Below are 24500 nucleotides of genomic sequence, written 5' to 3' on the forward strand. Positions count from 1 at the left end.
TCTCGCATCGCAAAGAGTGACAGAGTCTATAGAGCTTGCTCCTTTTTTTTTTTTTGCGCTAGCTAGACAAATACCCTATAATACAAAGTTTCGGGTCATGATGGGATCTGTGATATGCTCTAGCAAAGACTAAGCACACGTTGTTAGTAGTTAATTGATAATACCCCTGTATTATTGTGCTCGGTACCTCCACATTGCTGTCCTGCTTCAATAGACACATGCATATACGTCGTTAGAAGCCAAGCACACTTGAGAATACGTGATGGGAGTAAGATATCGTAAGAGCCTAAATCCCCGACTCTTGTACGGTATGCAGCCTGGCTTTCTCAACCATATCCTTCAACCCCCGGACCCGTTCGTTCACTCCCTCGGTGACCTGTCCACCAAGCTCTTTCTGGAGCATATCGAAATGGCGGGCATGGGATATCAGACCCGAACCGCCCTGTTGCCTCTGCTCCGGCAATATGCCTAGGCCCCGGTCGATGCTGTCGAGAAAATACAGCACCGCTTGGCAATAGAACATGCTCGCTAGTCTCCCGCTGAACACGTAGAAGGCGCCTAACTGGACGCCCTTGCTGGGATCGGAGAGGGTAAGGGGGTATCGGTCGATACCGATAGCTCGCCGGTGTGCGTGGAAGAACATGACTTCCCAAAGGTTGATTATCTGCACGTAGCAGCTTACGATGACGCAGACGAACGGAGATGTCAATGGCACGTCTTGTTCGGTCAGTATATCTCCAAAAGTGGTTTGGCAACTATCCTCCCGACCCAGAGGCCCTAATAAGGGTTCTGCAAGGTAAGACGAAGAAAAATCGGTTGCGATCCCATCGTCAGCGACGACATGTCCAGGTTGCTGTAACGGCTTGGGTTCGTGCTTAACAACCCAGACGAGGTTCGTGATGGTCTGCTGGAATCTTTGCGCCATAATAAGCAATTTCTCAGCAAGCGAAACCCCATCCCCGGACGGGGGAGGCGGATGATCGCAGAACGTGACAAAGTTTACACTGCCGCTTTCGTCTAATTCTTGGAGGGCTCGCCAATGAGCATGAAGGTCGACGTTAAGCTGGGAGAGCTCTTTGAGACATTCGTGACGGTCCAGCTTCGCCGTAAAGAGGCTGTGTACCTCTAGGGGATCCCTGGCCGCGGAACATCCGGAGTTAAGTCGGATCGCTTCATCCCATTCAGGGGTCCTATGCTCGGAAAGCGGTAGTATCGGATTTAAGTCGAAGTTGTTTACATCGCTTTGGGGTAGCGATGGCGTCTCGTTGAATAAATTGTTGACTTGTGGAAGGTTATCAAGTCTTGGTAATAATAGATTATATGGACTCTGGCTTGGCGGTATGCCACTCCGGGTTCTTGGGGTATTATGACTTTTGCATGCTAATATTTGAACAGGAGATACACTTGCTTCAGCTGCCAAGTCGCTTATTGTGGTTTGTGATGAGACCACTTTTCGCGGGCGTCCTGGTGGCTTGGCCGGCGCGACTGAACAGCATAGATCAAGGCGTAAGCAACGTGTGCATTTCTCCTGGTTCTCATCGCGCAAACACCTCAACTTCGAATGCCGGCACCTATTAGATTAAATGTGAGTTTATGTTAGACATAACAGGTAGTCATATCTCAGAAATCATAGGGATATACCGGTCACAAGCAGTACGCCGTAGGCTCGATCTAGGGTGAGGAGTTGTCGCCATCTCATGACATCTACAGGATCTTGCAATAGAGGTCCGAGGATCTCGAGGGAGAAGGATTACAATTACGGCTTGGCTATAAGTTAATTGGAAATCAAAATCAAATGAGAATGTTATTACATAATCTGATCTCACCACCGCGCGGACTGTACGTACAATTCGAATCCTATTCCTGTTAAAAGACCGCCGAGCCATCATCTCGCACGGACGTCTCCTTTCTATTCTAATAGGTAGCCGGTACGAATAGCATGAAGACATACACCTGGACTTATAAAAACGAGGGATATTTTTACTTGTTCATTAAATAAGAGGAATGTCGAAAATTTAAAGATACATAAAATTATCATTCAGCGGTCTCTCGTTCTTCGAGACCAAACTCGGTTTTCAACTCCGTTCTCAACTTGATTTCCTTTTCAAAGAGAACTGAGAGGAAAACAACCCCAGAGAGCGGTATTCCAATCAAGAACACCTTCTGAAGAGACAGCGTGAAGACGGTCCTGATTTGCTGCCTCACAGGTTCCTCAAACGATTCCACGAATGCCTTTGTCGCGCTTGCATACGAATTCCCCGACATCAACAGCGCTCTGGCTCTAGGGTCTTCGACCACTGGCCCGTACGACGCAGTAAAGCTGTTGAAGATGGCCGCCGCGATTGCCACGCCCCATACATTGCCGAAGCTTCGGATAAAGTTCCAGCTTGCCGTAGCAGCCGCTTGGTCTACTTCTTTGATCGAGGCCTGAAAGGCAGGGAGTAACGTATTCGTGAGCATACTGGTCCCCAGGGCTGTTACTATATTAATCCATATCCAAGCCGCCGTGCTAGTGTTTTGGTCCATGATGCTGAGGAGGCCTACTCCAAGGGTGAACATGGCGGAGCCAATAATGTGAATAATCTTGTATCGACCCCATCTAGACAGCATCAATAGTGCGACAGCCGCCCCCGGTATCCCTACGAGACTGTATACTAGCAATTCCACGCCAGACTGCGAGGGCGAGGATAACCGAACGCCTTGGAAGTAGAGCGGAATGAAAAAGAACTGCCAGTAATTCTCAGCCGAGCTCAAAAAGGAGACAACAAATACGATGACAGCAGTGCGGTTGTTAAACAAACGAAGAGGCATGACTGGATCAGCCACGAAGGGCAAGCCTTCAAAAGCCACGAACAGCACAAGGCCGCCAACTCCAACCATCAGGGGTACCAGGATGTGCCATGACTTCCAAGGATATAACACGTCCGCCCAGGTCAGAGCGATCAGAATAGACACTGTAGATGTAATTAGGATTCCATTGCCGATATAGTCGATTTGCCGCATCTTCTCATAGGCTGTCGTAGACCTATCCCATTTGACGCGGAGGAATAAAAATAGGAGTATGAATGCTAAACCGCCAATAGGCAAGTTAATATAAAACACCCACCTCCACGATGTGTTTTCGACGATAACACCGCCTATGAATGGCCCTAGAGTCGTCCCGATACCGTATATGGCTATGATTATTGCGATAAAATTGCCGCGCTGCTTTAATGGGACGAGATCTGATACGATGACATCGATGATCATGTTAATGCCTAATTAGCACCGGTCAGATTCTCATGCATCGTTAAACGAATTAGCTTGAACGTACCACCTGAGCCCATTCCCTGGATTGCTCTTCCGGATATTAACATAGCTGAGTTTCTCGCACCGCCGCATATTCCGCTGCCTATGATATAGATGGCGACAATAGACAGGGCCAAGCGACGTCGCCCGAAGAGGTTGGATAATTGCCCACATAAAGGCTGGATAACCGCGCTTGTTCCGTCACTTCGATTAGCTTCTTGACGTCGGATGAGTTCATTCTGACATATTCTTACCTAGTTAGAAAGAAGACATTGCTAATCCACACGTAGTCCTGACCGACATTAAGCTTCTCGACGATTGTAGGTAGGGCAGTGACGACGACAGTATTCTCGGCAGCAGAGAGCAAAGAGACCGTACATAGCGCGATGATGATAGCCCAGAACCGCAAGCCTCTTTGCGGCTTCTCATCAAAGGCGCCGGGCTCGTTGGGATTCCGCACACCGGCATCGCTATTTGTCATTTCTGGAAAGGATGTCTCGCGATTCGAGTCGGGTTGCATTTTGATTTAGGGGGCTTCCAATCGTTTCGCTGTCGATGATATCCATCTCCGCGGCTATAGACGATAGTTGCCATGACGTCTTTTAAAGGAAGAGATACGGAGGGATATTCAGAGAAAGAAAACATCCAGCGCTGCTGAATCGGAAGGTTTAGATACTCATCGGAGCGGATGAGGTTATTATGGGGACAAATTGCTTCCGTTCGGAAGGTTTTCTATGTCAGATCGCCGCACTCTAGACATGTTGGTCGGCCATATTAGGGGCAACTAACTAATAAGAAAACGTAAAGTATAGCTGTTTTACGCCTCTCCATCTCCAAGTCGGAATGTTTACATCGATTAGAGGTTAGCCGTATCGAAGTCATACTGGGACATACGACAATCCTTCCGAGCATACTTATTACCTTGGATATGCCCAAACCCTCTCATATCACTCACGTTTTTGCTATAGAGAACTGTTTGTTATGTAGAGTTATGTGCACATAAGACTCTACCGTATCATGTCATGATATGACAATTGGATAGTTCATGCGCAAGCATAGAACAATACTTGCTCTACACGTTTGCTACACCGGTTACTCTGTATGAATAATCGGTACTCGGCAATAATAACTTGAACCATGCTCATGGTGGACAAACTGAACTACCGACGAGAGACCCCTTTCTTAGGATTTATAAACGCTTACCGTATCGTGACATATTTTAAGCAGGATCGCATGAGCTCAGGGTAGAATAAACGAGAAGGCAAAGTAGAACTATTTGAGGCTCCAGCTCGTTTCATTGCAGATGCCAAGTAAAAGTGTGGATGTTTCGAGTGCTCGAATATATATATGCTCGGATATAGGTGCATATAATAGTATACGCTAGATTCGGGGTCACCATATTCCATACATATGACCTTCTCTCCACTTAGCCGGCGACATTTGCCGACGGCATTGCCGTATATTTTAGGTTCGCCTTCTGAGGCTCTACCGATGTGATGTCCTGTCGCTGTGTATGCACGAATCCTTGGCAAACTTTGAGAATGTTTCGTCGCTTGTCTTAACGACCGGTTGTTGCTAATTCATTAATTTTGCCACGAACTGAGATTGTTGTGATAGAAGAAGAGTTGAAGAATTTAGACTCGGGATTTAAATTCCAGAGACAAGTGCGAATACCGAAATACATAGCCTACCTAGTACCTACATACCTAGGTTACCTAGGTACCTACAGGTAAGTTTTCAATTACCGATTAACTAACCATCTTGTAAGTATGAATAATTCCATTATAGGGGGTCTAAAGTGATATTTCCTTATTATTGCATACCCGAGCTAACAGACAACAACCCCCTATTAGACGCCATGGCCAATCCCGGAATGCTCTACGTTACCATGCAGCCCAAGCTAGGGCTGCCGATACACCAGTTTCATGAATGGTACAACAATGAGCATGGCCCGACGAGGCTCAGACTGCCCCAGATCTTCTCGAACGGCCTCCGTTATCGGGCGGCAGACGGAAAGGAGCCCGAGTTTCTAGCCGTCTACGACATCGTGTCTATGCCGCTCTTGGAGACGGATACTTACACGTCTTTACGCGCAAATAGATCGCCTAGAGAAGCCGAAACTATTGGCCAGGTAGACGTGAAGAGGTACTTCTGGGATCTCGTCTCTGCAACCGAGTCTCCGCTCTTCATCCCAATCGAGCAGTTGGCAGATGACGAGGCCGAGAGCATACTCCTGCTCTCGTTGGAGTTCAAGCTTAGCGACACGGCAGATGCTGAGAGAGAAACCAGTATGTGGCTCAAGGAGCACGTGTCTTCGATATCAAAGTTAGCCGGCTGGCTACGATCGCGGGTCCTCAGAACATCCAGCTTGGAGTCTGGCTCGCCAATCTCCTTCATTGCGCTACATGAGTTTTCCAAGGCGGAGCTCGCAACAGCAACTCATCTGCTTACATCATCCCCTCTCGGGTGGAATGATATTCGAGAAAAGTATGCAACAGTGAACTCGCAACGGCTGTACGAGCTGTTCTACGTCTTTGGACCGGCATCGCGCGATTTACACAATTTGTCGCGTCTCGAGCCCTCGACGCCTAACTTCACATTCCCAGACCATAAGACTATCACTTCAGCTGCTACTTCAACAATCTTCTCGTACGTGACGAATCCCGATGGGCTTGAGATCCCTTACAAGCTCGAAGGCAACCCGGACCCCAAGGCGCCAGTTATTGCTTTCTGCAACTCGCTGCTTACCTCACTTGACATGTGGAATCCCTTAGTAAAGATCCTGAAGGCGCAGAGACCACAGTATCGCATTCTACGCTATGACTTTCGCGGCCGGCACAGCATACCTTCCCCCCCTGTTCCCGCAACCTTGAACACGCTAGCAGACGATCTAAGTAGTGTCCTATCTGCGCTACGGATTCCCAAGCTAGACACCTTGATCGGCGTATCTATGGGCGGAGCCACGACATTGCGGTTCGCGCTCAAGTATCCGGATAAGCTAGGGCGATTCATCGCGTGTGATTTCAATGTAGCGTCTAGCCCCGCAAACACGGAAGCGTGGAAGCAGCGTATCGCTATCGCCGAGACTCCTCTCGAGGACGGCGTTCCTGGTATCCAAAAACTGGCAAAGCAGACCGTTGAGCGCTGGTTCCACCCCGATACGATGGAGAAGAAGCAAGAAACCGTGCGCTGGGTAGAGGATATGGTTGCCAAGAACAATCTCGAGGGCTTCAGGTACGGGTGCCAGGCGCTCTGGGACTACGATATGAAAGCCCAGATGAAAGAATGTCAGGTCCCGGCACTGCTGGTCGTTGGGGAGGGCGACGGAAAGGGGGCGTTGGTCAAGGCCATGGACGGCTTCAAGGGCCTTCTTGGAAAGGATGGTGCCGAGCTGGCCGTCGTACCAGAGGCGGGCCACCTTCCCATGTGTGAGAATCCAGAAGCTTTCTGGAAGGCTGTGGAGGGGTTCTTGTGAAGATCTAGACTACTCTATAGTTATTTTGGTAATTGGTTTGTAACACAGTGCCAAGCTGGTTCTCTGGCTTGAGAGTATAGCTCCACGTCTGTCCAGTGGGCTATCAGCTGCTGCCGCAGCTATGAATAGCTCTTAATCTAAATCGATCTAATGGGCATATGACATCGAAAGATATATCTTATCATAGGATGAGCTGATCGTAGATACCTACGGAAAAGGGGCGTCAGTACCTATCTAAGTGAGTAATTGGTGCCACGAAAGATGTTGTAAAAATACTAGCTCCTAGGAGCTATCCTGTAATGGAATAGTTACGTCTTTCTCTGTAGGTTATCTTGCTTGTATCTCTAGACCGGTGCTCGTTTCTAGATATCTGTACAACATTTTATTGGATGGTGTTCGACGCATACTTAGACGACGTTATGATACCGAAGTTCGTATCTTCTAATTGTAGTTAAGTGTAAAAATGGAAGGTTTAATAGGGCAGATAGCTAGAAACGGGACATGTACTACGTATAAGATGTAGAGGAAAATACTTGACTAAAGTCTTCATATAATTCTACCAATAGCATATTCTATCATACTCGCTTAGTTAGTAGCCATAGCTACAAACGCCTGTACATATATTTTGCAGGATTTAGAACATTATAACTAGCTCGAGACGATAGCAAGTTTTGATATCTGCACATCGTCCCATCTTCTTATGTATCTATTATTCCCCTTTACAGCTAGGCTGCGGTAATATGGGCCGAGTATCATAGGAAACTACTTAGACGTCGTAGTTTATTTAATATGCCTTATCACAGAACGATCTCGACTGCACCCCCTGAAGCGAAATGTGACGTCGTTCGAACTATTGCAGCTTGAGACTCTCTAGATGAGTCTAGTAGAATTATCATACAGGATTTTGTTAGAACTAGGTAGCGTGTGGAAAGTCTTTAACGCTCTGTTCCTCATTACCCTGCCGATGCTTAGAATAGCAAGGTAGTATAGGCTCAGCTGGAAATTCTAAGCGATAGGTTTGATACCTGGCTGCCTCCATGTGGATATCCCGTTACACTCTTACATTGGTGGAATTACTCCTAAGCATACAGATCCACGATAGCTTCACGAAGAGCATTACTCAGCCGTGAATCATCAACATTTGCGACTAGATTCATACGAGTGGAAACAGGAAGACTTAAGAAAGACGTTAGCGAGCACGTGAGGGGGGTAGGAAAGGTGTTCCGAAAATATATCAAGATCCCCGGGGAGCTGACCCCCACTTTGGCGAGGATTGCTCATGCTGCCGGCACGTCGGAAGGAGGTGAGTTGGGGGCGTTGCCGCATACGGATAGCTTCGCGATGACGCAAGCGAGGCGGAGTCCCCAGTCGCAAGGCGATTGAATATTAAAGGATCTACCTACATGTATGCAACTCGTCCCGGCAGCCGTTAGGGTTGCGTTTGTGTAAGAGCCCGTATGGAAATCGATGCCTAGCGAGCTGATCGAAACCCCCACGCTGTCCATCCCGAATAACGCCAACTCAACTCTCCTCTCACCTGTTCTTCTTATCCATGCTTCACTTGCGGCTTCTTGTAAGATAGGTATCCAGGCTTCCGGTCTGGTAGTACAGACTGCAGACTTGCGGCCGCCTGGGAGTAGCACACCCTGCCATTGATACATGCCTTAGGTACCTCATATGCAACATCTAGAAGTATGTAGTTCGCTTAGGCTGCAGTGCGTCAGACTTCCCGTGGGATGACTGAAACTAATCACGATCATACGGAATCGATAGCAGTGTTGCTTCGAGTTCGAACGGATATATTAAAAGTTGGACTGGTGGACTCAGTATAGCTTATCTCCTTGTAAGTCGTGCAGTTCGCGTCATAGATCGGCATAACAGCGTGCTAAACATCGTTCCGCTTTGAATTGTATATACGGTTAGATGTGTCATGCTCATTAATAGCATTATAAATACGTCAACTAATAAATGCAGTGTCGGCTTTTCGTTATCTCATGGCTAAACATCCGTGCCGTTTGGCGAAAGGGGCTAGGGGTATAGGTGTACTGCAATCAACCCTCAATAGACTGTTTGTAAGCCAGCGATATTCTTACCAAGCTGTAACCTAATGACCTGGAGATTTTAAGGGAAGCTAAAAGTGACGACTGCATGAACCCTTCTTGCCAATTCGATGCCCTACGAGAGCTTCTAGAATGTTGCCTCACCTCATGCTTAGCTGTATACTACCACGGACAAGATCTCTCGGCGCTATGTACTACAACTGCAGGCAACTCTGCGTGTTCGGGCTATAACCACGAAAAGGATCTATATAACTACGGAGAAATGCGAACTTCGCAACGTTACCCATGACCCAGCAGGTCGGAAGCCCTGGCAGAGCTGCCCTGCTTTCCGCCGCTTAGCCTACCCGTAGCGTTTCCTACGATATAATTACTAGATTCGGCCACTTACAAAAACAGGGATCCAAAGCAGCTTTAGCGCTGGGTTACGCACGGCTAGACTAAATAACAACAACAACAACAACAACAACAACAACAACAACAACAACAAAAGCTCATGTCGAGCCTCCCTCTCGGGAAATGAATAGTCTCTTTTTATTTGTCCGTGGTCTTTTGCAAGGACTTGCAAGGACTACATATAAACACGTCCGGTCTTTTGCAGGGGATGTTTCGGGGTAAGATATCTCTTGCGCTGGGTGGCGAACGGCACGTGGCCCGCGTCCCGGTAGAACACTGTTGCGAGCTCGAGATATATATCTCTCGGGGATGAATTGAAAGTACGTAGTCAAGGTAGACAAGGTCGGCGAAGAGGTAAATAGAAGAAGAAGAAGAGGAGAAAGAATTCTGTCCCGTCTTGGTAAGTCGGGAATCTCTTTCCTTAATGGATCGCTTCGGGACATGGCTCAGTATGTAAAAGCTCATCTTGGATGGACTACATGGGATCATGCAAAATAGATGAACCGGATGAGATTCGACGGGAAATTCCCTTGTTTGAAATTCCCGACCAATAGCAAGTCTACGATAGGGATGGAACAAGCTGTCGTGGACGGAATAAACCTGACAAGTTATAGTAGTGGCTTCGGAGACTCGGAGTGGTCTGGAAGAAAAGAGACAAAAATGTGGCCCTAGGTTTCCCCAGGTTTTTTTTTTCTTCTCTTTCTCTTGTCCCGGTTTGATGTTAGCCACAGGTTTGTTTCTAAGACCCTATGCACCTAGGGATCCTCAAGATAATTAATCTGGGCATTGTCGGTCGTTGTCAACTCTGATCGACCAAGCATTAGCTTCAAGTAAGGCGGACCGTCAAAGAATAAATGGTCCTCTAATGGCCCCCTAATGGTCCAATAATCTAGTCTGAGGGCCTGGGGGCTAGGCCTATGTTGGAACCGTATTGGCTGGCCTAAGCTGGACCGCGGAGCTACGTGCCGGCTCTTCAATCTAAAAGAGTACGCCGTATCCATGCCTGTTCGGGCCGGGCTGCCGCATGGGAGAAGACCCCTGATAATGGGGGGGAGCGAGGGGCAGCCAAGTCCGATATTGACATGGGGTAGGGAGAAAGGGTTTCTTCAACCTGGTTAATAAAGGCCTTTGCCTTTGGCATACCTATTTAGTCCTTGCTCGACCCCGCGGTAACCCAGCAGTCTAGTTGGGCAAAAGAAGAGAACACGGAATCTGAATGGCCGAGTCACAGCATACTGAAGGGACAGAAGGATCACAAGACACGGGGGCACGCACCAGGTAAAAGAGAAAAGAGGGAAAAGGCTGAGCATGTCCAACGTAGATGTGGTACAGCGCACAGCCGCTGCACTCCCCTCAAAATTCGAGGCCGCAATGGCTGCCGCTACTGCTACCGCTACCGCCACGGCCGCTGGAGTTGGAGTTGGAGTTGGAGTTGGGACTGGGACAGCCACCACAACTCCAAGTAGCCCTGCTGTCACAATGGCGGCAACTAAATCCACCACAACATCTTCCTCTTCTACGTCGATAGCGACAACGATCTCGACGACAACTTCAACAGCAGCAGCAACGACGACAACAATACCACCAAAAACTCTAGGAATAAATACAATATCATTTCCGCCATCAATAGGGGTAATTGGGATCAAAAGGACAAGAAACGGTGACCATAAAGAAGGCAGGAATTCGAAAACTAGGCAGAGGCCTTTTACCAAGAGCATGGAGCCTCCAGTATTATCGTTTTACGGCACGCAGCCAGTGCCTCTACCCTCACGATTTGGCAGTCTTAAAAAGCGTCTCGTCGCAGGCCACGAGTCTGCGCTAGAAGCGTCATGGGGACGGCTTCTGGACGCGCTGCGCGAAGAGATCAAGTATATCGAAAAGCACGGCTCCGGTTTGATCCCGTCAATCGACTTCACCGATATGGAAGATGCAGCCAAAGTTGCCCCATTCGGAGAGCAGCTGAAGCGACACGGCATCGGCGTCATAAAAGGCGTTGTTCCCTCTGCAGATGCGAGCTCTTGGGTCGAGGAGACCAAAAAGTATCTCGAGACGAAACACGAGTATAAACCGCCGCCAGCACAGGATCCTACTTGTTTCGACTTCTTCTGGACTCCTGCACAGGTGCGCTCGCGCGCGCATCCTAATGTTTTGCAGGCACAGCGGTTCGCCATGTCGCTATGGAACGCGAACAACGACGACCGACTCGCGACGAGGTTCCCCATCACGTATGCGGACCGAATCCGAATAGAGTCGGTCTCAAACGGCCACCTTACCGTAAATGGGGCCCTTGCTGCCACGCACGAGGATACCTTGATCGCCGCTGCGGCTGCGGCATCGTCTGCGCAGATCGCGCAGATCGACAACGGCAGTCTGGAGCGTTGGGAGCAGGACGGCTACGGACGTGGCGGTCTTTACGATGCAGTCTTCAAGGGCGACTGGGAATCCTACGATGCGTGGGACCCGGCGGGACGCATCAACGCGACGTCTGACTTATACAACGGTGCAGGCGCGTGTTCTATGCTGCGTCTATTCCAGGGCATTCTTGCGTTGACCGTAGTCGAGCCAGGGATGATTCGACTGCTGCCTTCGCCAAAGCTATCAACAGCTTATTTTCTTCTCCGGCCCTTCTTTTCACCAAAGAAGGGACCGCCTCAGCAGGGCGCCAGCGAAGAAGAATGGAATGTGTACCTGGATGCATCGAACTGGGTCCTCGACAAGGACCAGTCGACAATAATACACGGCGCAGTTCCAGGTCACGCACAGCGTGTGACAGCGCCGTGGCACCCTCACTTGCAGCTCGACAAGAGTCTCGTAACGCCGCCTACGCTACAGGCTGGCGACTATATAATTTGGCATCCGGACCAGGCATACCAATTCTCCAACACCAACTACCGCAGTAGCAGCCGGCCGCAGACATCCTCTAGCGAACCCGGAGCCGGCGATACAACCTCTATGCTAGTTTACACGCCCGCAGCACCCCTGACTCAAACCAACGCCCTATTCCTCGCACGCCAGCGTAAAGCTTTCCTGCGAGGCCACCCAGGTCCAGACTTCGACTCTACCGGCACGGGTCTCGGCAGCGAGGCGCCGCACACCGGCCGTCTTAGTGAGAAAGACATCCGGGAAGTAGGCGGCGAGGAGGGATTGCAAGCCATGGGCCTTGCGCCGTGGAACCTAGCCAGCAGCAGCAACAACAGCACCAAAGGCAGCAGTAGTAATAACATCAACCACAAGCATGTAGCGCCGAAGGAGAAGATAAACGCAGACGTAGACATGGACGTCGATGCGCCGAGCAGGAGCAGCAGCCGAGACAGCAGAAGCAGCAACACAAGTAGCAGCACGCACGCCGAAGCCGAAGTCGTGCGTCTAGCCAACATCATCCTGTTCCCCGACCGCTACGACTTCTACATGCCGACGAGGGCCAGCAGTCCCTCTCCAGCAAGCCGGGACCGGGACCGGGACCGGGGCGAGAAGGAGAGAGAGCGCGAGCGCGAGCGCGATAGGGGTAATAGGGAGCGGGAAAACTCGGACCGGGATAAGGATAGAGACAAGGGGAAAGACAAGGAGACAAGGAGAAACGAATGAATAAATAAATAAGAGCGGGTGCACAAGAAAGAAAGGAAATACTAAATAAGGACGGAGGCGGCAAGGCATGGCTCAATAAATGGGAAATGGGCGGGAAGGAGGTTGGGGTTGCATAGGCCTGGGTGGCTTGCTAGTTACCTAAGTAAGCATGCGAGTTGCTACTTATTACTACCATATTTAAAGCTGTATATACGTTACTTCTCACTCTTCCCCCCCCCTCTCTCTCTTCTGCAGAGACGCGCACCATGAGGTAGCCGAGATAGATAGGGTAGGACAGAGAGACTGACGAGCCCTTCGAGTCGGTTCAAGTCGGTTCAAGTCGGGTCAGGCTTAATTGAGCTGGGACACTTTGCGTCCCTTGATTCTATAATGAATGTTCCGTCACCCCTTTTCGCTGTTGTGACACTGCCTGTTCTTATATCTTCCGCTTGAACCATATCTATCAAATAGATTAAATAAATCGAATAATCATTTAAAACATATCGATGCTACCTTAATTCGTAGTTCGTTTCATTATCATCATCGTATGCATATCCCCTTGACACACGCATTGCCGTACCTAACTATCCAAACTACTTGTCTGGCTCTCACCTAGCCTTTCCAAAACATATGGACGAAATCAATAACCAACTCTATGCCTAACCCCTTGCGCCCCGTGACGGGCCGTGTTGATCCTACCCCCCAAAAATCATACATACACAACCTCAACCCTGCCTAACAAGCATCCTAACAAGCACTTAAACATCAGAGAGCTACTCCTGCTCGCGGAGCTCTTCTAGTTCCCGCCGCAACAATCGCTGCTCCCGTGGCAAATTCCTGTCGCTGGATAGCAAGTTCGAGCTCGGTCAACGCACATTGTGCACTGATTATCTTGAACGTCTGGAAGTCATCCTTGTTTCTGCCAAAGGTCTTCGACTTGTCGATACCGACGTGGAGGCAGGCGATGCTCAGTTCAAGCGGCGTGCTGTCGTGGTGCCGGCTATCAGTGTAGTAGTCTGTCGAATCTGCATCACTGTCGTTACAATCATCGTCGTCGTCGCTGTCCCGCGGGTCCACCTTTTTCTTGCGGATCATGCTTTCGACCCACCGTGCGATTGCATCATAATCGTCTTTGAGGCGGACCGATTTATCTCGCTGCCGGCGAGTCTGAGCGCCTGTCTTATTAAATATATACCCCGTAAAGACCTCAAGCTCCGAAAGGCCTTTGGTAAAGTTATCAGAGTATTCCATGGTTGCAGTCCAAACCGCATCGTCGTATCTATGAATTAATATTAGTTTTTAAGATCGTAAGCAGTATGCCATTCACTGCAAGGGGTGCTTACGCATCACGGATACGACGGGCTTCATCTAAGGCTGTCTCCCAGTGGGTATATCCTAGCTCGTCGTATCTACCGTTGATGTATTGAAGCAGCTGGTCCCATACTGAAGGGCCAAGGCGGCTAACAGATTGGTGGATGTCGTTTTTCCAGATTCGCTTCTCGTCAATCGCTCTGTATAGTGCGCCAAGAATTTTGTCGGATTTGTAATATACATGCCCGGGACCGTTATCGTCATCTTCGTCTTCGGGGACTAGGGCTTTCGTTTTTTCAAACACGATTTCTGTCTTGTCGACTATGTTTGCAGGAGGGGCAGGTGCCAAGCTACACAGAGCTGAGTTAATGACCCAAATATCTTCTCATAAAGTTATTGTATCATCTCCTCCAGAAGAGGAAGTAAAAACGGGAATATTTTCAAACACTTACAATTCTGGGCGGTATTTTGTTGTTGTTATACCTTTAAGCTTGTTGATATCGATAGGAATACCCGATTTACTATAATCCACGCCTATAGAATGCATCTCAGCAAGAGCTTTACACTCATCATCGACCGTGCCTGCATCCTTCCTATCGGCGAGAATCACGTGTTTCGTGGCGATTACGCCCAACCTACGATAATGTTAGCAAAGATACATTGCGGAAGGATCAGGTCATATTGCGTCGCGATAGAGATATGGACTCATTTGAACTTACTGGTCGGTGGCCATGAATTCGACAAAGAAATTCGTCATATCCCCCCATCTCACCTCCCGGCCAATGTCCAGGGGATTAACCCGGGGGTAGTCCGCTGGGGCAAATTCCAACAGCGATGGGTCGACAGCAAGCTCGTCCCAAATGATGTTGTAGATATCGCCATCGAGATCTCCACCGCTTAGTTGACTAGGAAGATCTCTCTTTCCCTTCCGGCTGAATACAACACAGTTCGAGAGCGACCGGAGGGGATGATCATCTGGAGGTACGACCACTGTCCGTAGTTGAATATCGCCCGGATGAAGAGCAGGGGACCTTGTTATCAATACCAATCGGTTATGGAGATCTATATTAATACCACGTTTTCCGTAAAGCTTTTTTTGCTCAAACGTGACGTAAATTTCGTCCTCCTCCAAAACCCCAAACTCATCCATAACGCCGAAGAGTGTGACACCTTTCTCGACTGGAATACGGGCTTTATGCTTGAGAAGACGGACCTCCCTTAAGATAACGGTCTCAACGACAGAACAGAGGAATTTGTCCTTCTTATAGTCTATCCCCAGTTTATGGAGACGGCGGATGAATTTTGAGAAGTTGATTTGCTCTGCAACCTTTTGTCTCTTGAGGAATGTGACAGTGTTGTGGATCTGGGCAGTGATCATGCGTAGTCTTTCAAGCTCGAGATTTTGAACTTGGAGGAACCATTCGCGTGTGACACCCATATCCTCAAGGATCTTGATCATTTGACGATTAAGAACAAGGGGGATAGGCCTATTCCCCATATCACATATCTCCAGGTATTTGCTATCTTCGCTTTCGAATTTAACCATACTCGGTCTAATGCACATAACCATTCCCTCGAGGGTGTCGTCCAATGAAAGCATTCCTTTAGCACCTGCCCATCTAATCTGGAAACACGTGGCCGTGTTTCTCTGTTGTGGTAGGGAGGCATGAATAGCCTCCATCAATGATCTAGACAGTGTCCCAACGCCATCACTGAACACTCTCTCCCCATCGCTAGATTTTACGTCATAAATAAGCTTAATGGTGGTTCTAACACTGTCAAGATCAAAAGAGAATGGAGTCTCGGAAAAAGCCTGGCCGATTCGGGCGGCGCACTTGGAAGGCGAATAGATATTATCAAATTTCCCGAGAAGCGAAATCACACGGACATGGTCCTGCGAGTTCCCATCATGATCAGTGAAGGGAGCCATGAACCATACACTGTGCGCTCGAAGGGAGGAGTGAGAAAACCCCAAGAACTTGTAATCGCGACCAGCGATATGAACCCCTTGTAAGAGGATATTCCTGAATCGTTCCCAGACCGAGTCAAGTGACACCTTAGCATTAAAGAATAGATCCTGGCCATCCTCATCGCAAAATTGAACACGGGCAAAGTAGCTAATATGGTCAGGAAACTTCCGCAGTATTCGGTTTTTCGCTTCTAGTTCGGGTCCAAGAAAGGTGATTCGAGTGGGAGTAACCTGCACTTTGTATACCATCACAAGACTCCGACTTGCCCTCTCCGATATCAAGTCCTTTCCGGTGCCACGACGGATCTCCTTTTCATTGGTCTCCAGGTATGACCAAATCTCGTCTGGATCAAATGTGCTTGCTTCCACATTTGGGCTGGGGAATGGTATTTGGGAAAAAAGCTTCTTGACCGCACCTGCGGAGAAAGGAAAGGGGGGCTGTGTTGGTGCATTTTTGGTATCATTAATTCCGTTGTTACCTATGCCTAGTCGGTAATTCCCGTTGACTTGGATGCTCGAAGACCTATTGGCGGGAGGGACACGGGTTTTCTGGCGAAGGCGTTTGAGCAGTACCTCGACCGTCTGCGGTAGAAGATAGCCGTTTTGAACAAGAGCTTGGAACTGAAAAAGTATATCAAAAGGAATGGTAGAAGTAGCCTGGTATTCATCGAGTAAAGCTTTTATCGCCTCATTCCCCTCGGCCATAGAGGTTCGGCCGTACAAGACGTCCGGGAAGTCATAGTACGAAATCTTGAGCTTTTCCTTTTGCTTAAGTCGCTGGAGCTTAGGGTTGAACTCAGTAGGCGATATTTGAATACTGTACACGAGGCTCTGCCCTAGGATTGCTGCATGATTGGCGCTAGTGTGTGGTAGGTGGCTCAACCGAAGCTTGGATCCCCTAATTAGTCCTGGGGCAGGTCCAGAAATCGTCAATCGACTTGTGTCCAATACAATATCTTGGGGTGAAGCATGCGCTTCAAATAACCGAGGCGCTTCCCATAGAGTTAAGGTCAACGTAGGTATTTGACGAACGCTAGAAACGACTATCTCATCGACAGTACGATATGGGATTTCAACTCGGATGGATTCGTATGAGATTATAAGTGAATCCCTGGCAAATTTGGCTATTCCTTGGGTATTCCATGTGATGTCGGGGCTGTAAGCGAGTTTGCGACTCATATATTCGTAATGGCCGCATGAAAACTCGCGAAGATCGAAGACAACCTTTCTATCATTCGGAGATAACTTCTCTTCTTCCTCCTGCTGTCTGATATCATCCGCTGTCTTGATCATAGCCTTCAGTAGAAACTTGTCTGGGATGCCTTTACTGATTTTACACCTGACCCAGTTGTTGAGAATATTCAAGTTTCCTTGATAGCGCCGGGGACCGATTCTACGGGCGCCGCCGTGAACTTGCAGGAATTTCTCTCCATGTTCTTCATAGAGGAAGGTAACAGTGCCAGTACGTTTCCCGCGGACTTTCCAACATGTCCAATCCGTAATGCGCAGTCTTTCAGTAATGATAGGGATTAGTTGGGTCTTGAGACCCTGGTCGTTGAGGCCATAAGGAAGGTCTTGCATGAAGACCTCCATGCTAAGTTTGTGTAAAGTCTACTCGAAAAATGTGCGGATGGAGAAAACTAAAATTCAAAGAAGGTATGTACCTACCTAATGTACCTAACCTAAGGTAGGCAGGTAGGTGTGGATTAATAAAGCATTAGGGAGGAGATAGCCTTGTCAGGAAACAAGATGGGGAAAGTGTAATGACCCTAACGAACAAAGTTCAAAAGGTGGTATGGCGGGATTGATCGGCTGGTAGCGGGCAGCTGCAGGATCCAATAGCAGCTCTCTGCGACGTAGGAACGAGGGGGTTAGCTTCCATGGATTTAGATGGATTTAGGTAGGCGTAGGTGCCTTGGGTAACACAAAGTGCGGGCAGCTTGAAATAACCTGAGGCACATATTATAATGGTACGATAACTTGATGCATATGTGAGGCCGATCGGAAGGTCTTTTCGAGTTAAACTCTGAGGCCCAAAAAGGCTGATTGAGGCCAAAGCCATGATTACCTAACACATGCGTTTCTTTACATTAGGTAGTTGATAGACATGGAGGTATTTTATATTTTGATGCTTTTCTTACTAGGTACATTTATGGGTAGATTAGTAAGAGGAGTGGAGCAGGTATTGGGCTGAGATAATTAGGTTAATTGAATAGGTTATTTATCAACTTCTTTTCTGTGTAGGACTAAGTCTCATATCACTCGTTTGCTATATTGTAGTTATTATACATTCTCGACCAGGATTCCTACGTAGAAAGCAGTTATTACCTAGCTTTAGGTGAGTCCTATTTGACCTGGACGTAAGGGAACGTGAACCAATCATTGTTCCCGAATAGGAAATCCTCAAAATCAACCCCGCCAATCATCAATCATCAATCATCAATCATTAATCATCAACTCTTTCGACTACAAACACCACGTCCTCTCGATTCTAATCCAACAGTCTCTGATTAAGGGTTAGGGAACTATGGATTTTCCAAAGAACAAACCAAAGCGCAAGAGACCGCTACCTCTGAACCCAATTGAGGCGGCAATTAAGACTTGGTTTAATGCCAACGCTTTGACTCAGCACCAGCGATGGGATTTTGATGAACTCGTTACTCATGCCCCGAAACGATGGACGGTGTACGAGCCAATGGTATTACTTCCAGCAGGCTCTTTTCATACAACCGCGTGGAAACAGTTGCTCCTGGTCCTATCTGATGAGCAAGTCGATCTCTTGTGGGTCCAGATCTTGGCAGAGATCTCCAAGAGGAGTGGAGGAACGCAACTCACGCATATAGCCGTAAACGAAGGGATTCCTGCAGCCCTCCGCCACAGCCTAGCAGAAAATGCAGTGGGGGATAATTCTGCGCCAGAGAACATATTGCGTAGCCCGACCGGCCTTCATATCTTGCGTGGGGACTTTGGTCCCGCTTCTGCTGAGGATATCACGCCGGATTTCGAGCATGCATTCTGGGTCTCGACGAGGCAGAATGGCATATTCCAGACGTGGGCGCCTCGGTGGACTATGTTCAGTCGAGGGAACATCAAGGAAAAAGCGCGGCTACTCGGCTTTCATGACAACAGGCACATGGAAGATAGAAAATTGCTAGAGGATACCTGGGCAGTCGACCTATACGCGGGTATCGGGTACTTTACCTTCTCGTATGCGAAGCTAGGCATGCGGGTGCTATGCTGGGAGCTGAATCCGTGGAGCGTGGAAGGCTTGCGCCGTGGTGCCAAGGGAAATGGCTGGTCGGTGCGGGTTGTGAAAGACGAACATGACCTCACATTGCCGATGGGGGAGCTTGTAAGTGGAGGTGAGCAGATCATAGTCTTTCTCGAAGATAACAAGCATGCTGCGCAGAGAATCAGAGAGCTAAGCGAACTAAATATATCCCATGTCAACTGTGGTCTACTGCCTACCAGTGATGCCTCATGGAAGGACGCTTGGGATATTTCAGGGCGCAATAAAGGACAGGAAGCGTGGCTTCATCTGCATGAGAATGTAGGGGTGGCAGATATTGAGAAACGAAGGGGGGGTATAGAACAGTATTTCTTGAGTTTAGCACCCAACGACAACGATAATGCCAACATAACCGCACGCATAGAACATACGGAGCTTGTCAAGACATTCGCGCCGGGAGTTTGGCACTGCGTGTTCGATTTATACATTACAAAGTCTAGTAGTATAACATGAGCGTATTATATATAAACCCATTCCAACACGCGCCAGGTCGTAAATCGTGTATATTTCCTAACGCAGCCCGCCAATATGCAATTACTAGTACGCCCCTTCTCGCCAATTAGGTATTTAGTTTAGAATCTAATGGGTATCAAGTATCAATCAAGTTTTTTAGTTGCTTCTTCTAAACTTGCTCGGGATATTATCTTCTACGATGGCCATCTTGTTTAGCTTCTCGAGCCTTTCCTCTTCGTCCTCTAGCATCTCGTGCTTCTTAAAATGCTCGATGTCTTCAGGGTGCGTTAGGTCTTCGAGTTTGGTGTTCTCGTCGTGATACTTTTCCCAGTGGTGTATCTCGTACTCGTACTCATCGTCGCCGTGGTGTCCGGGTCCCGTTCCCACGTCTGGAAGAGTCTTTCCCGAATTGATGAAAGCGACAAACTCCTCGCGCGTCACGAGCCCATCTCGATTGGCATCTAGTAGATGTAGTAGTTCGCGCTGAATCTCGTCACGGCGTGACTGTGGCACGGCCTTATTCGATTCGTCCATCAACCCGTACGTGCGCAAGATCTCATCGGCTTCCCACTGGCCGTCGGCATCGTAGTCGTGTAGGACGAAGAAGGATGAGGCGTCGAAGTCGCTGATATGGTGCTCCTCTATAGTCATTGTTAAATTAAGGGGATAGCTACACGAATAAGGAGCACATCATACCAGCCATATGTTTGGTTATCCAATTGGCATTCTCGTCGATCATTGGCTTTTGCGATCCGCTGTGATCACCATGACCGAGGACTTTACTGGCAAGGCCAGCTACAGCCAATATTGTAGCGCGCATTCTGAAACTATCTGTTGAGATTTATCTTACACTAAAGACTAAAGGGACGGTGATTCGAGGACAAGGGAGTACGAAGAGTCAAAAGATAAAGAGAAGCGAAAAGGATCAACAAGGACAACAGGACTGCACGGCGGGAGAATAGAGCCGGGCAACCGGGGAAGTTGCATCCGTGGATCTGGCTCCAAGATAAGCTAGGTGGATAGATAAGGGAAGTGAGATCATCGATCCCCAGTTATGATCCTGCAGGCTATCTGCAGTTTTCCTGCAGGGGTCGAACCCGCTAAGATTAGCCTATCCGGGTCGCGTTAGGTACAATACGGGGTTATTAGCAGGGGTTTGTTTTAGTGGTCGTCTACACTAACCTAGTCATCTAAGCTTCCTTCGTCATTTTGGATTCTCTAACTTTGACAACTCTTGAACTCGTCCTACTTTTTGATCTGACTGCATTTGAGCCTAGCCATCTAAGCTGTTATATCTTGTTCTTCCACTTGTCCTTTTCCTAGTATCCTAAGCCTGATTCCGACATGAGCCGCACTTTAGAACCAACCCTCCTTTCTCTACTACCTACTTACTCCAAAGACTTACCTCAACCTCTCCTCGAGCTCGCGTCTTCCTTGCTTACGCAGTCCCGTCACAGTGCTGGTACGCTCAAGGCCGAAGAAGAAGTAGCTCGGACCTACGCATGTGCTCATATTGCTTGCGAACGTCTGAAGATAACACTCGACCTTCCACCGATCCAACCCAGACCTCCCGTCCCACCTCGAATATACAAGAGACTATATGCCCATCTTGACAATGTCTTACCTACAAATGCTGGGGGGAGGTCGGGACGAGTGCGGACCCCGAGCTCAAAGCTACGCGAGTCGGGAACATTAGGCAGCACTCAACGAATTCCCTCCCGAGGTACCCCTACTAAGGAGGAATCGTTAGCTAAGTTTCGGTCTCCCGCTGCAGTCAAGGTTAATAGCACCCCGTCGAAGTCTGCAAGTAAGCCGCCACCTCTACCCGCCAAGAGAAAAGCAGGAGGCAGTACGAGCGCACTGCCGGCCTGGGTTCGACCTACAATTCAGTTTATGTGTAAAGAGCTAGACGAGGAACGTATCGGACGAGTTGTCCTCGCCGGTATCCAGACGATTGCCACTCCACACGGGAAGCGAACTAAAGACGAGTGGGTTAATGAGCACTTGGCACCATTGCTGGCGGCTGTATATTTCCTCGTTTCGTCGCAAATATATGTCTTAGAGCAAGGAAAGGACTTGGACGATCCACAATACGCGCGGATGCGAAAATCGATCCTTAATGTTATGGGACGAGCACAGGAGAATGTACATGTGACGGGGATGGATGAGGATGAGCTATGGATCGGCTGGGTAGACATCAAGTCGAGAGATGTAGACGGTGCCGTTGCCAAGGTGGTCGAGAATAACTGGCAGGAAGAAGAGTGGTTCGCTGGTATTAAGCACATGGTAAAAACAAAGAACACCAGTATTGATGACGAAGACGCGGAAATGGAGGATGGCGACGAAGAACAATTTAGCGAAAGGCTTCATATCCAGAGGGGTGATACTATGCTTCAGAGCAAGTGGGATATGACCGATAAGAAGCGAGAGGAATACCGCTCGTGGAAAGAGGAAATGATGCGCCGAATCGAAGAGTTCGAAGACTCTCGAACATCCGAGACAGATATTCATGCTTCCTCATAATGGTGACATGATGAGGAATACTAGAAGTCCTGAGCAAAGTCGAGAGCCAGGTAGGTAGGTGATAGGGTGATAGACTATCCAAACTCACGTCCTCATCTAGACCGATCCTCCGGATAATTCAGACAGCCATCTCCTGTTCATTACTATGCCCCTACCGGTAGCCTTAGGGATTCCAATGGACAACTTATTTTCTATAGATTACATCTCTGAGCCAACACCTGGATCTTCTTGAATTATTTATTATCAATACCAACACAATGGTCGTGCTTGGGTCTCTAAGCTTTATATTTGCAGACTTTAAGAAAGGCATATTTCTTTGAATTTATCCGCTCGATAGCACTTCGCAGTCTGAAGCTTCCCGATTGGCCTATTCCAGAGTCCACCCCAAAGATAGGAATAATTGTATTTGGGAATGAAACCTCTTAGGCCGAAGTGGATTATATCTGAGTTTGTATTTATATTTCTTGGCCATTACTATCAACTGAATGCGCATGTATTCGTATGTATCGGCAGTCTTGCTATATATTAGCTATATATCACTCCCCTTTTCTCGTCTCGTTTCCACGGCCGATCGTATCCTGGACAGTTCCGCCAACGGACCCCTTATCGGTGAACTGCCGCCCAACTATGCCTTCTTTCGAGAATGGACCACCAATCTTATGTGCTGTACCACCGATCGCGCCCTCGGACTGGACGTTCAAGACGTGTTAGCTAATATACCTATCTATACTATCCGTACATAGGCACATAACGACTAGATAAAAGACTTGCGGTATGAAAATAGAAATAGACAAGTCAATATTCACGTACCGAGAACTGATGTCCAATAGAACCTTGAGTATCGAATGCCGAGGTCCCAGTCGCCGAGTCCGAGCCTGGCTCTGGTCCCAAGTAATTCCCGGTAGCAGGGAACTTGTCGAACTTGGAGCTTTTATCCGTCCTCCCCGTCATCCCTCCGCTATTCTTCTGCCCGACGCTTCCGGGGTCCCTGCCTCCCACAGCCTTCTTCAATGCGCCCGGAACATCGGGCGTGTTGTCGGCAGCAGACTTCATGGCACTGAAGATACCACCCCGCTCCTTGTTACTGTGGTCCTTATACCCCGGCATTGCGGACTCGAGCACGTTACTACCATCGGTCCGGATGCCGTCGTGGTGGGCCTGTGGGGCCTCCCGCGATTCGTCGTAGTCTCGGTGTCCCGGAATCATGGTCTCCTCGATGCCGCCATGCCGCCCGTCGTGTGTGAAATCGCCATTGAACCCCGAGCCCTGGTGCTGCTGCTTCTTGGTGTCGCCTGGTCTAAGGGTGTCCTTGAGGGCACCGAGAAGGGATTTGCCCTGGTTTTGATCGTGGACCTATCACCTCGGACCTTTATGTTAGTTGAGACTGCTGTGTTGGTGACATCGGGACCGGTAGCCAAATGGGAAGACGTACGTATCCGGCTGCTGTACCCTTAGGGTCCGGGTCGTCTAATAGATCAAGGCTCTGCTGTGCCGCTGTCGCTCCGTAGTTTGGTCCCCGAATCGGGTTTCCGCCTGTGCCGCCGGTCGACATGATTATGAATTGATAGGTTTGGTAAATCGGATTTTCTTATTTTCAGATATTACTCCTTAAATCGCGAGTGAAGAAATTCGATAGTTGGAATCAGAATGCCATTCCCGACCGAACGCTACTATTTATATCGCCACCTTTGTGAACTTTCAATATAGACGTCTCCATCGTTTCCACGTCATAGTGATACGCTCAATACCTGGAGGAGACCTCTAAACGCTTCAGAATCATAGATAGGAACGGACAGGTACCTAACCTCTACTTGGGCAACAACGCCCTTCTAGGCCTTCCGGACGATAATCTTACCATTGGCTGGGTTTCGGGTGACCAGCAGGACGCCATGCAGGATATACCACCACCAATCACCCACTCTTCACTCACGCGACCGAATGAAGAAGGGTAAGAGGTTTTTTTTTCCTGCTAACGACTTGGATACCAGCAGCTGTCGGGAGTGCCACGAAATATTTCCGAACCCCACAGAGCTGAACAAGCACGCAAGAGTGTCTTCTCACAAACCATACAGCTGCGCTTATGGAGTCAGATTTAGCCGACTGGACGCCCTCACACGACACGTTGATTCTCAGTCCAATAATGTACCTCGGTACCCTTGCGAATACTGCAAACGC

General features: G+C 48.7%; 10 protein-coding genes across 10 annotated transcripts; 4 read left to right on the forward strand and 6 right to left on the reverse strand.

Annotated features, from left to right (window-relative positions):
* Nucleotides 1–286: 286 nt before the first annotated feature.
* On the reverse strand, nt 287–1694 carry F4813DRAFT_390928 (uncharacterized protein; the record flags this gene model as incomplete). The annotated part of the gene is made up of 2 exons (XM_049247082.1): nt 287–1571; nt 1642–1694. The coding sequence occupies 2 exons, from the start codon at nt 1692–1694 to the stop codon at nt 287–289; spliced, it is 1338 nt and encodes a 445-aa protein (XP_049098210.1).
* Nucleotides 1695–2034: 340 nt separating this feature from the next.
* F4813DRAFT_390929 (MFS general substrate transporter) lies at nt 2035–3808 on the reverse strand (the record flags this gene model as incomplete). Its single annotated transcript, XM_049247083.1, has 3 exons — nt 2035–3257; nt 3314–3480; nt 3543–3808. 3 exons carry the CDS (start codon nt 3806–3808, stop codon nt 2035–2037), a joined length of 1656 nt encoding a protein of 551 aa, XP_049098211.1.
* Nucleotides 3809–4749: 941 nt separating this feature from the next.
* On the forward strand, nt 4750–6934 carry F4813DRAFT_364786 (alpha/beta-hydrolase). The gene has a single exon (XM_049243851.1). It carries the CDS (start codon nt 5147–5149, stop codon nt 6761–6763), a length of 1617 nt encoding a protein of 538 aa, XP_049098212.1. The 5' UTR covers nt 4750–5146; the 3' UTR covers nt 6764–6934.
* A 3761-nt stretch (nt 6935–10695) lies between these two features.
* On the forward strand, nt 10696–12801 carry F4813DRAFT_381611 (uncharacterized protein; the record flags this gene model as incomplete). The annotated part of the gene is made up of 1 exon (XM_049245701.1): nt 10696–12801. One exon carries the CDS (start codon nt 10696–10698, stop codon nt 12799–12801), a length of 2106 nt encoding a protein of 701 aa, XP_049098213.1.
* A 406-nt stretch (nt 12802–13207) lies between these two features.
* Nucleotides 13208–18244, reverse strand: F4813DRAFT_364789 (RdRP-domain-containing protein). Its single transcript, XM_049243852.1, has 5 exons — nt 18202–18244; nt 14811–18128; nt 14544–14726; nt 14124–14441; nt 13208–14059 (listed from the first exon to the last, which is right to left on the reverse strand). The coding sequence occupies exons 2-5, from the start codon at nt 17651–17653 to the stop codon at nt 13546–13548; spliced, it is 3858 nt and encodes a 1285-aa protein (XP_049098214.1). The 5' UTR covers nt 17654–18128; nt 18202–18244; the 3' UTR covers nt 13208–13545.
* Nucleotides 17749–18398, reverse strand: F4813DRAFT_139772 (uncharacterized protein). Its single transcript, XM_049238822.1, has 2 exons — nt 18202–18398; nt 17749–18128 (listed from the first exon to the last, which is right to left on the reverse strand). The coding sequence occupies exons 1-2, from the start codon at nt 18208–18210 to the stop codon at nt 17844–17846; spliced, it is 294 nt and encodes a 97-aa protein (XP_049098215.1). The 5' UTR covers nt 18211–18398; the 3' UTR covers nt 17749–17843.
* On the forward strand, nt 18399–19880 carry F4813DRAFT_139771 (S-adenosyl-L-methionine-dependent methyltransferase). Its single transcript, XM_049238821.1, has one exon. The coding sequence runs from the start codon at nt 18588–18590 to the stop codon at nt 19800–19802; it is 1215 nt and encodes a 404-aa protein (XP_049098216.1). The 5' UTR covers nt 18399–18587; the 3' UTR covers nt 19803–19880.
* Nucleotides 19787–20808, reverse strand: F4813DRAFT_139808 (uncharacterized protein). Its single transcript, XM_049238823.1, has 2 exons — nt 20499–20808; nt 19787–20443 (listed from the first exon to the last, which is right to left on the reverse strand). The coding sequence occupies exons 1-2, from the start codon at nt 20620–20622 to the stop codon at nt 19959–19961; spliced, it is 609 nt and encodes a 202-aa protein (XP_049098217.1). The 5' UTR covers nt 20623–20808; the 3' UTR covers nt 19787–19958.
* Nucleotides 20809–20986: 178 nt separating this feature from the next.
* On the forward strand, nt 20987–22712 carry F4813DRAFT_139831 (uncharacterized protein). The gene has a single exon (XM_049238824.1). The coding sequence runs from the start codon at nt 21147–21149 to the stop codon at nt 22323–22325; it is 1179 nt and encodes a 392-aa protein (XP_049098218.1). The 5' UTR covers nt 20987–21146; the 3' UTR covers nt 22326–22712.
* Nucleotides 22594–24070, reverse strand: F4813DRAFT_139836 (uncharacterized protein). Its single transcript, XM_049238825.1, has 3 exons — nt 23758–24070; nt 23136–23678; nt 22594–23014 (listed from the first exon to the last, which is right to left on the reverse strand). The coding sequence occupies exons 1-3, from the start codon at nt 23875–23877 to the stop codon at nt 22862–22864; spliced, it is 816 nt and encodes a 271-aa protein (XP_049098219.1). The 5' UTR covers nt 23878–24070; the 3' UTR covers nt 22594–22861.
* Nucleotides 24071–24500: the final 430 nt, after the last annotated feature.

Source organism: Daldinia decipiens (assembly GCF_022478715.1).
Source record: "Daldinia decipiens strain CBS 113046 unplaced genomic scaffold F4813scaffold_24, whole genome shotgun sequence".
NCBI classification, from domain to species: Eukaryota; Fungi; Ascomycota; class Sordariomycetes; order Xylariales; family Hypoxylaceae; genus Daldinia; species Daldinia decipiens.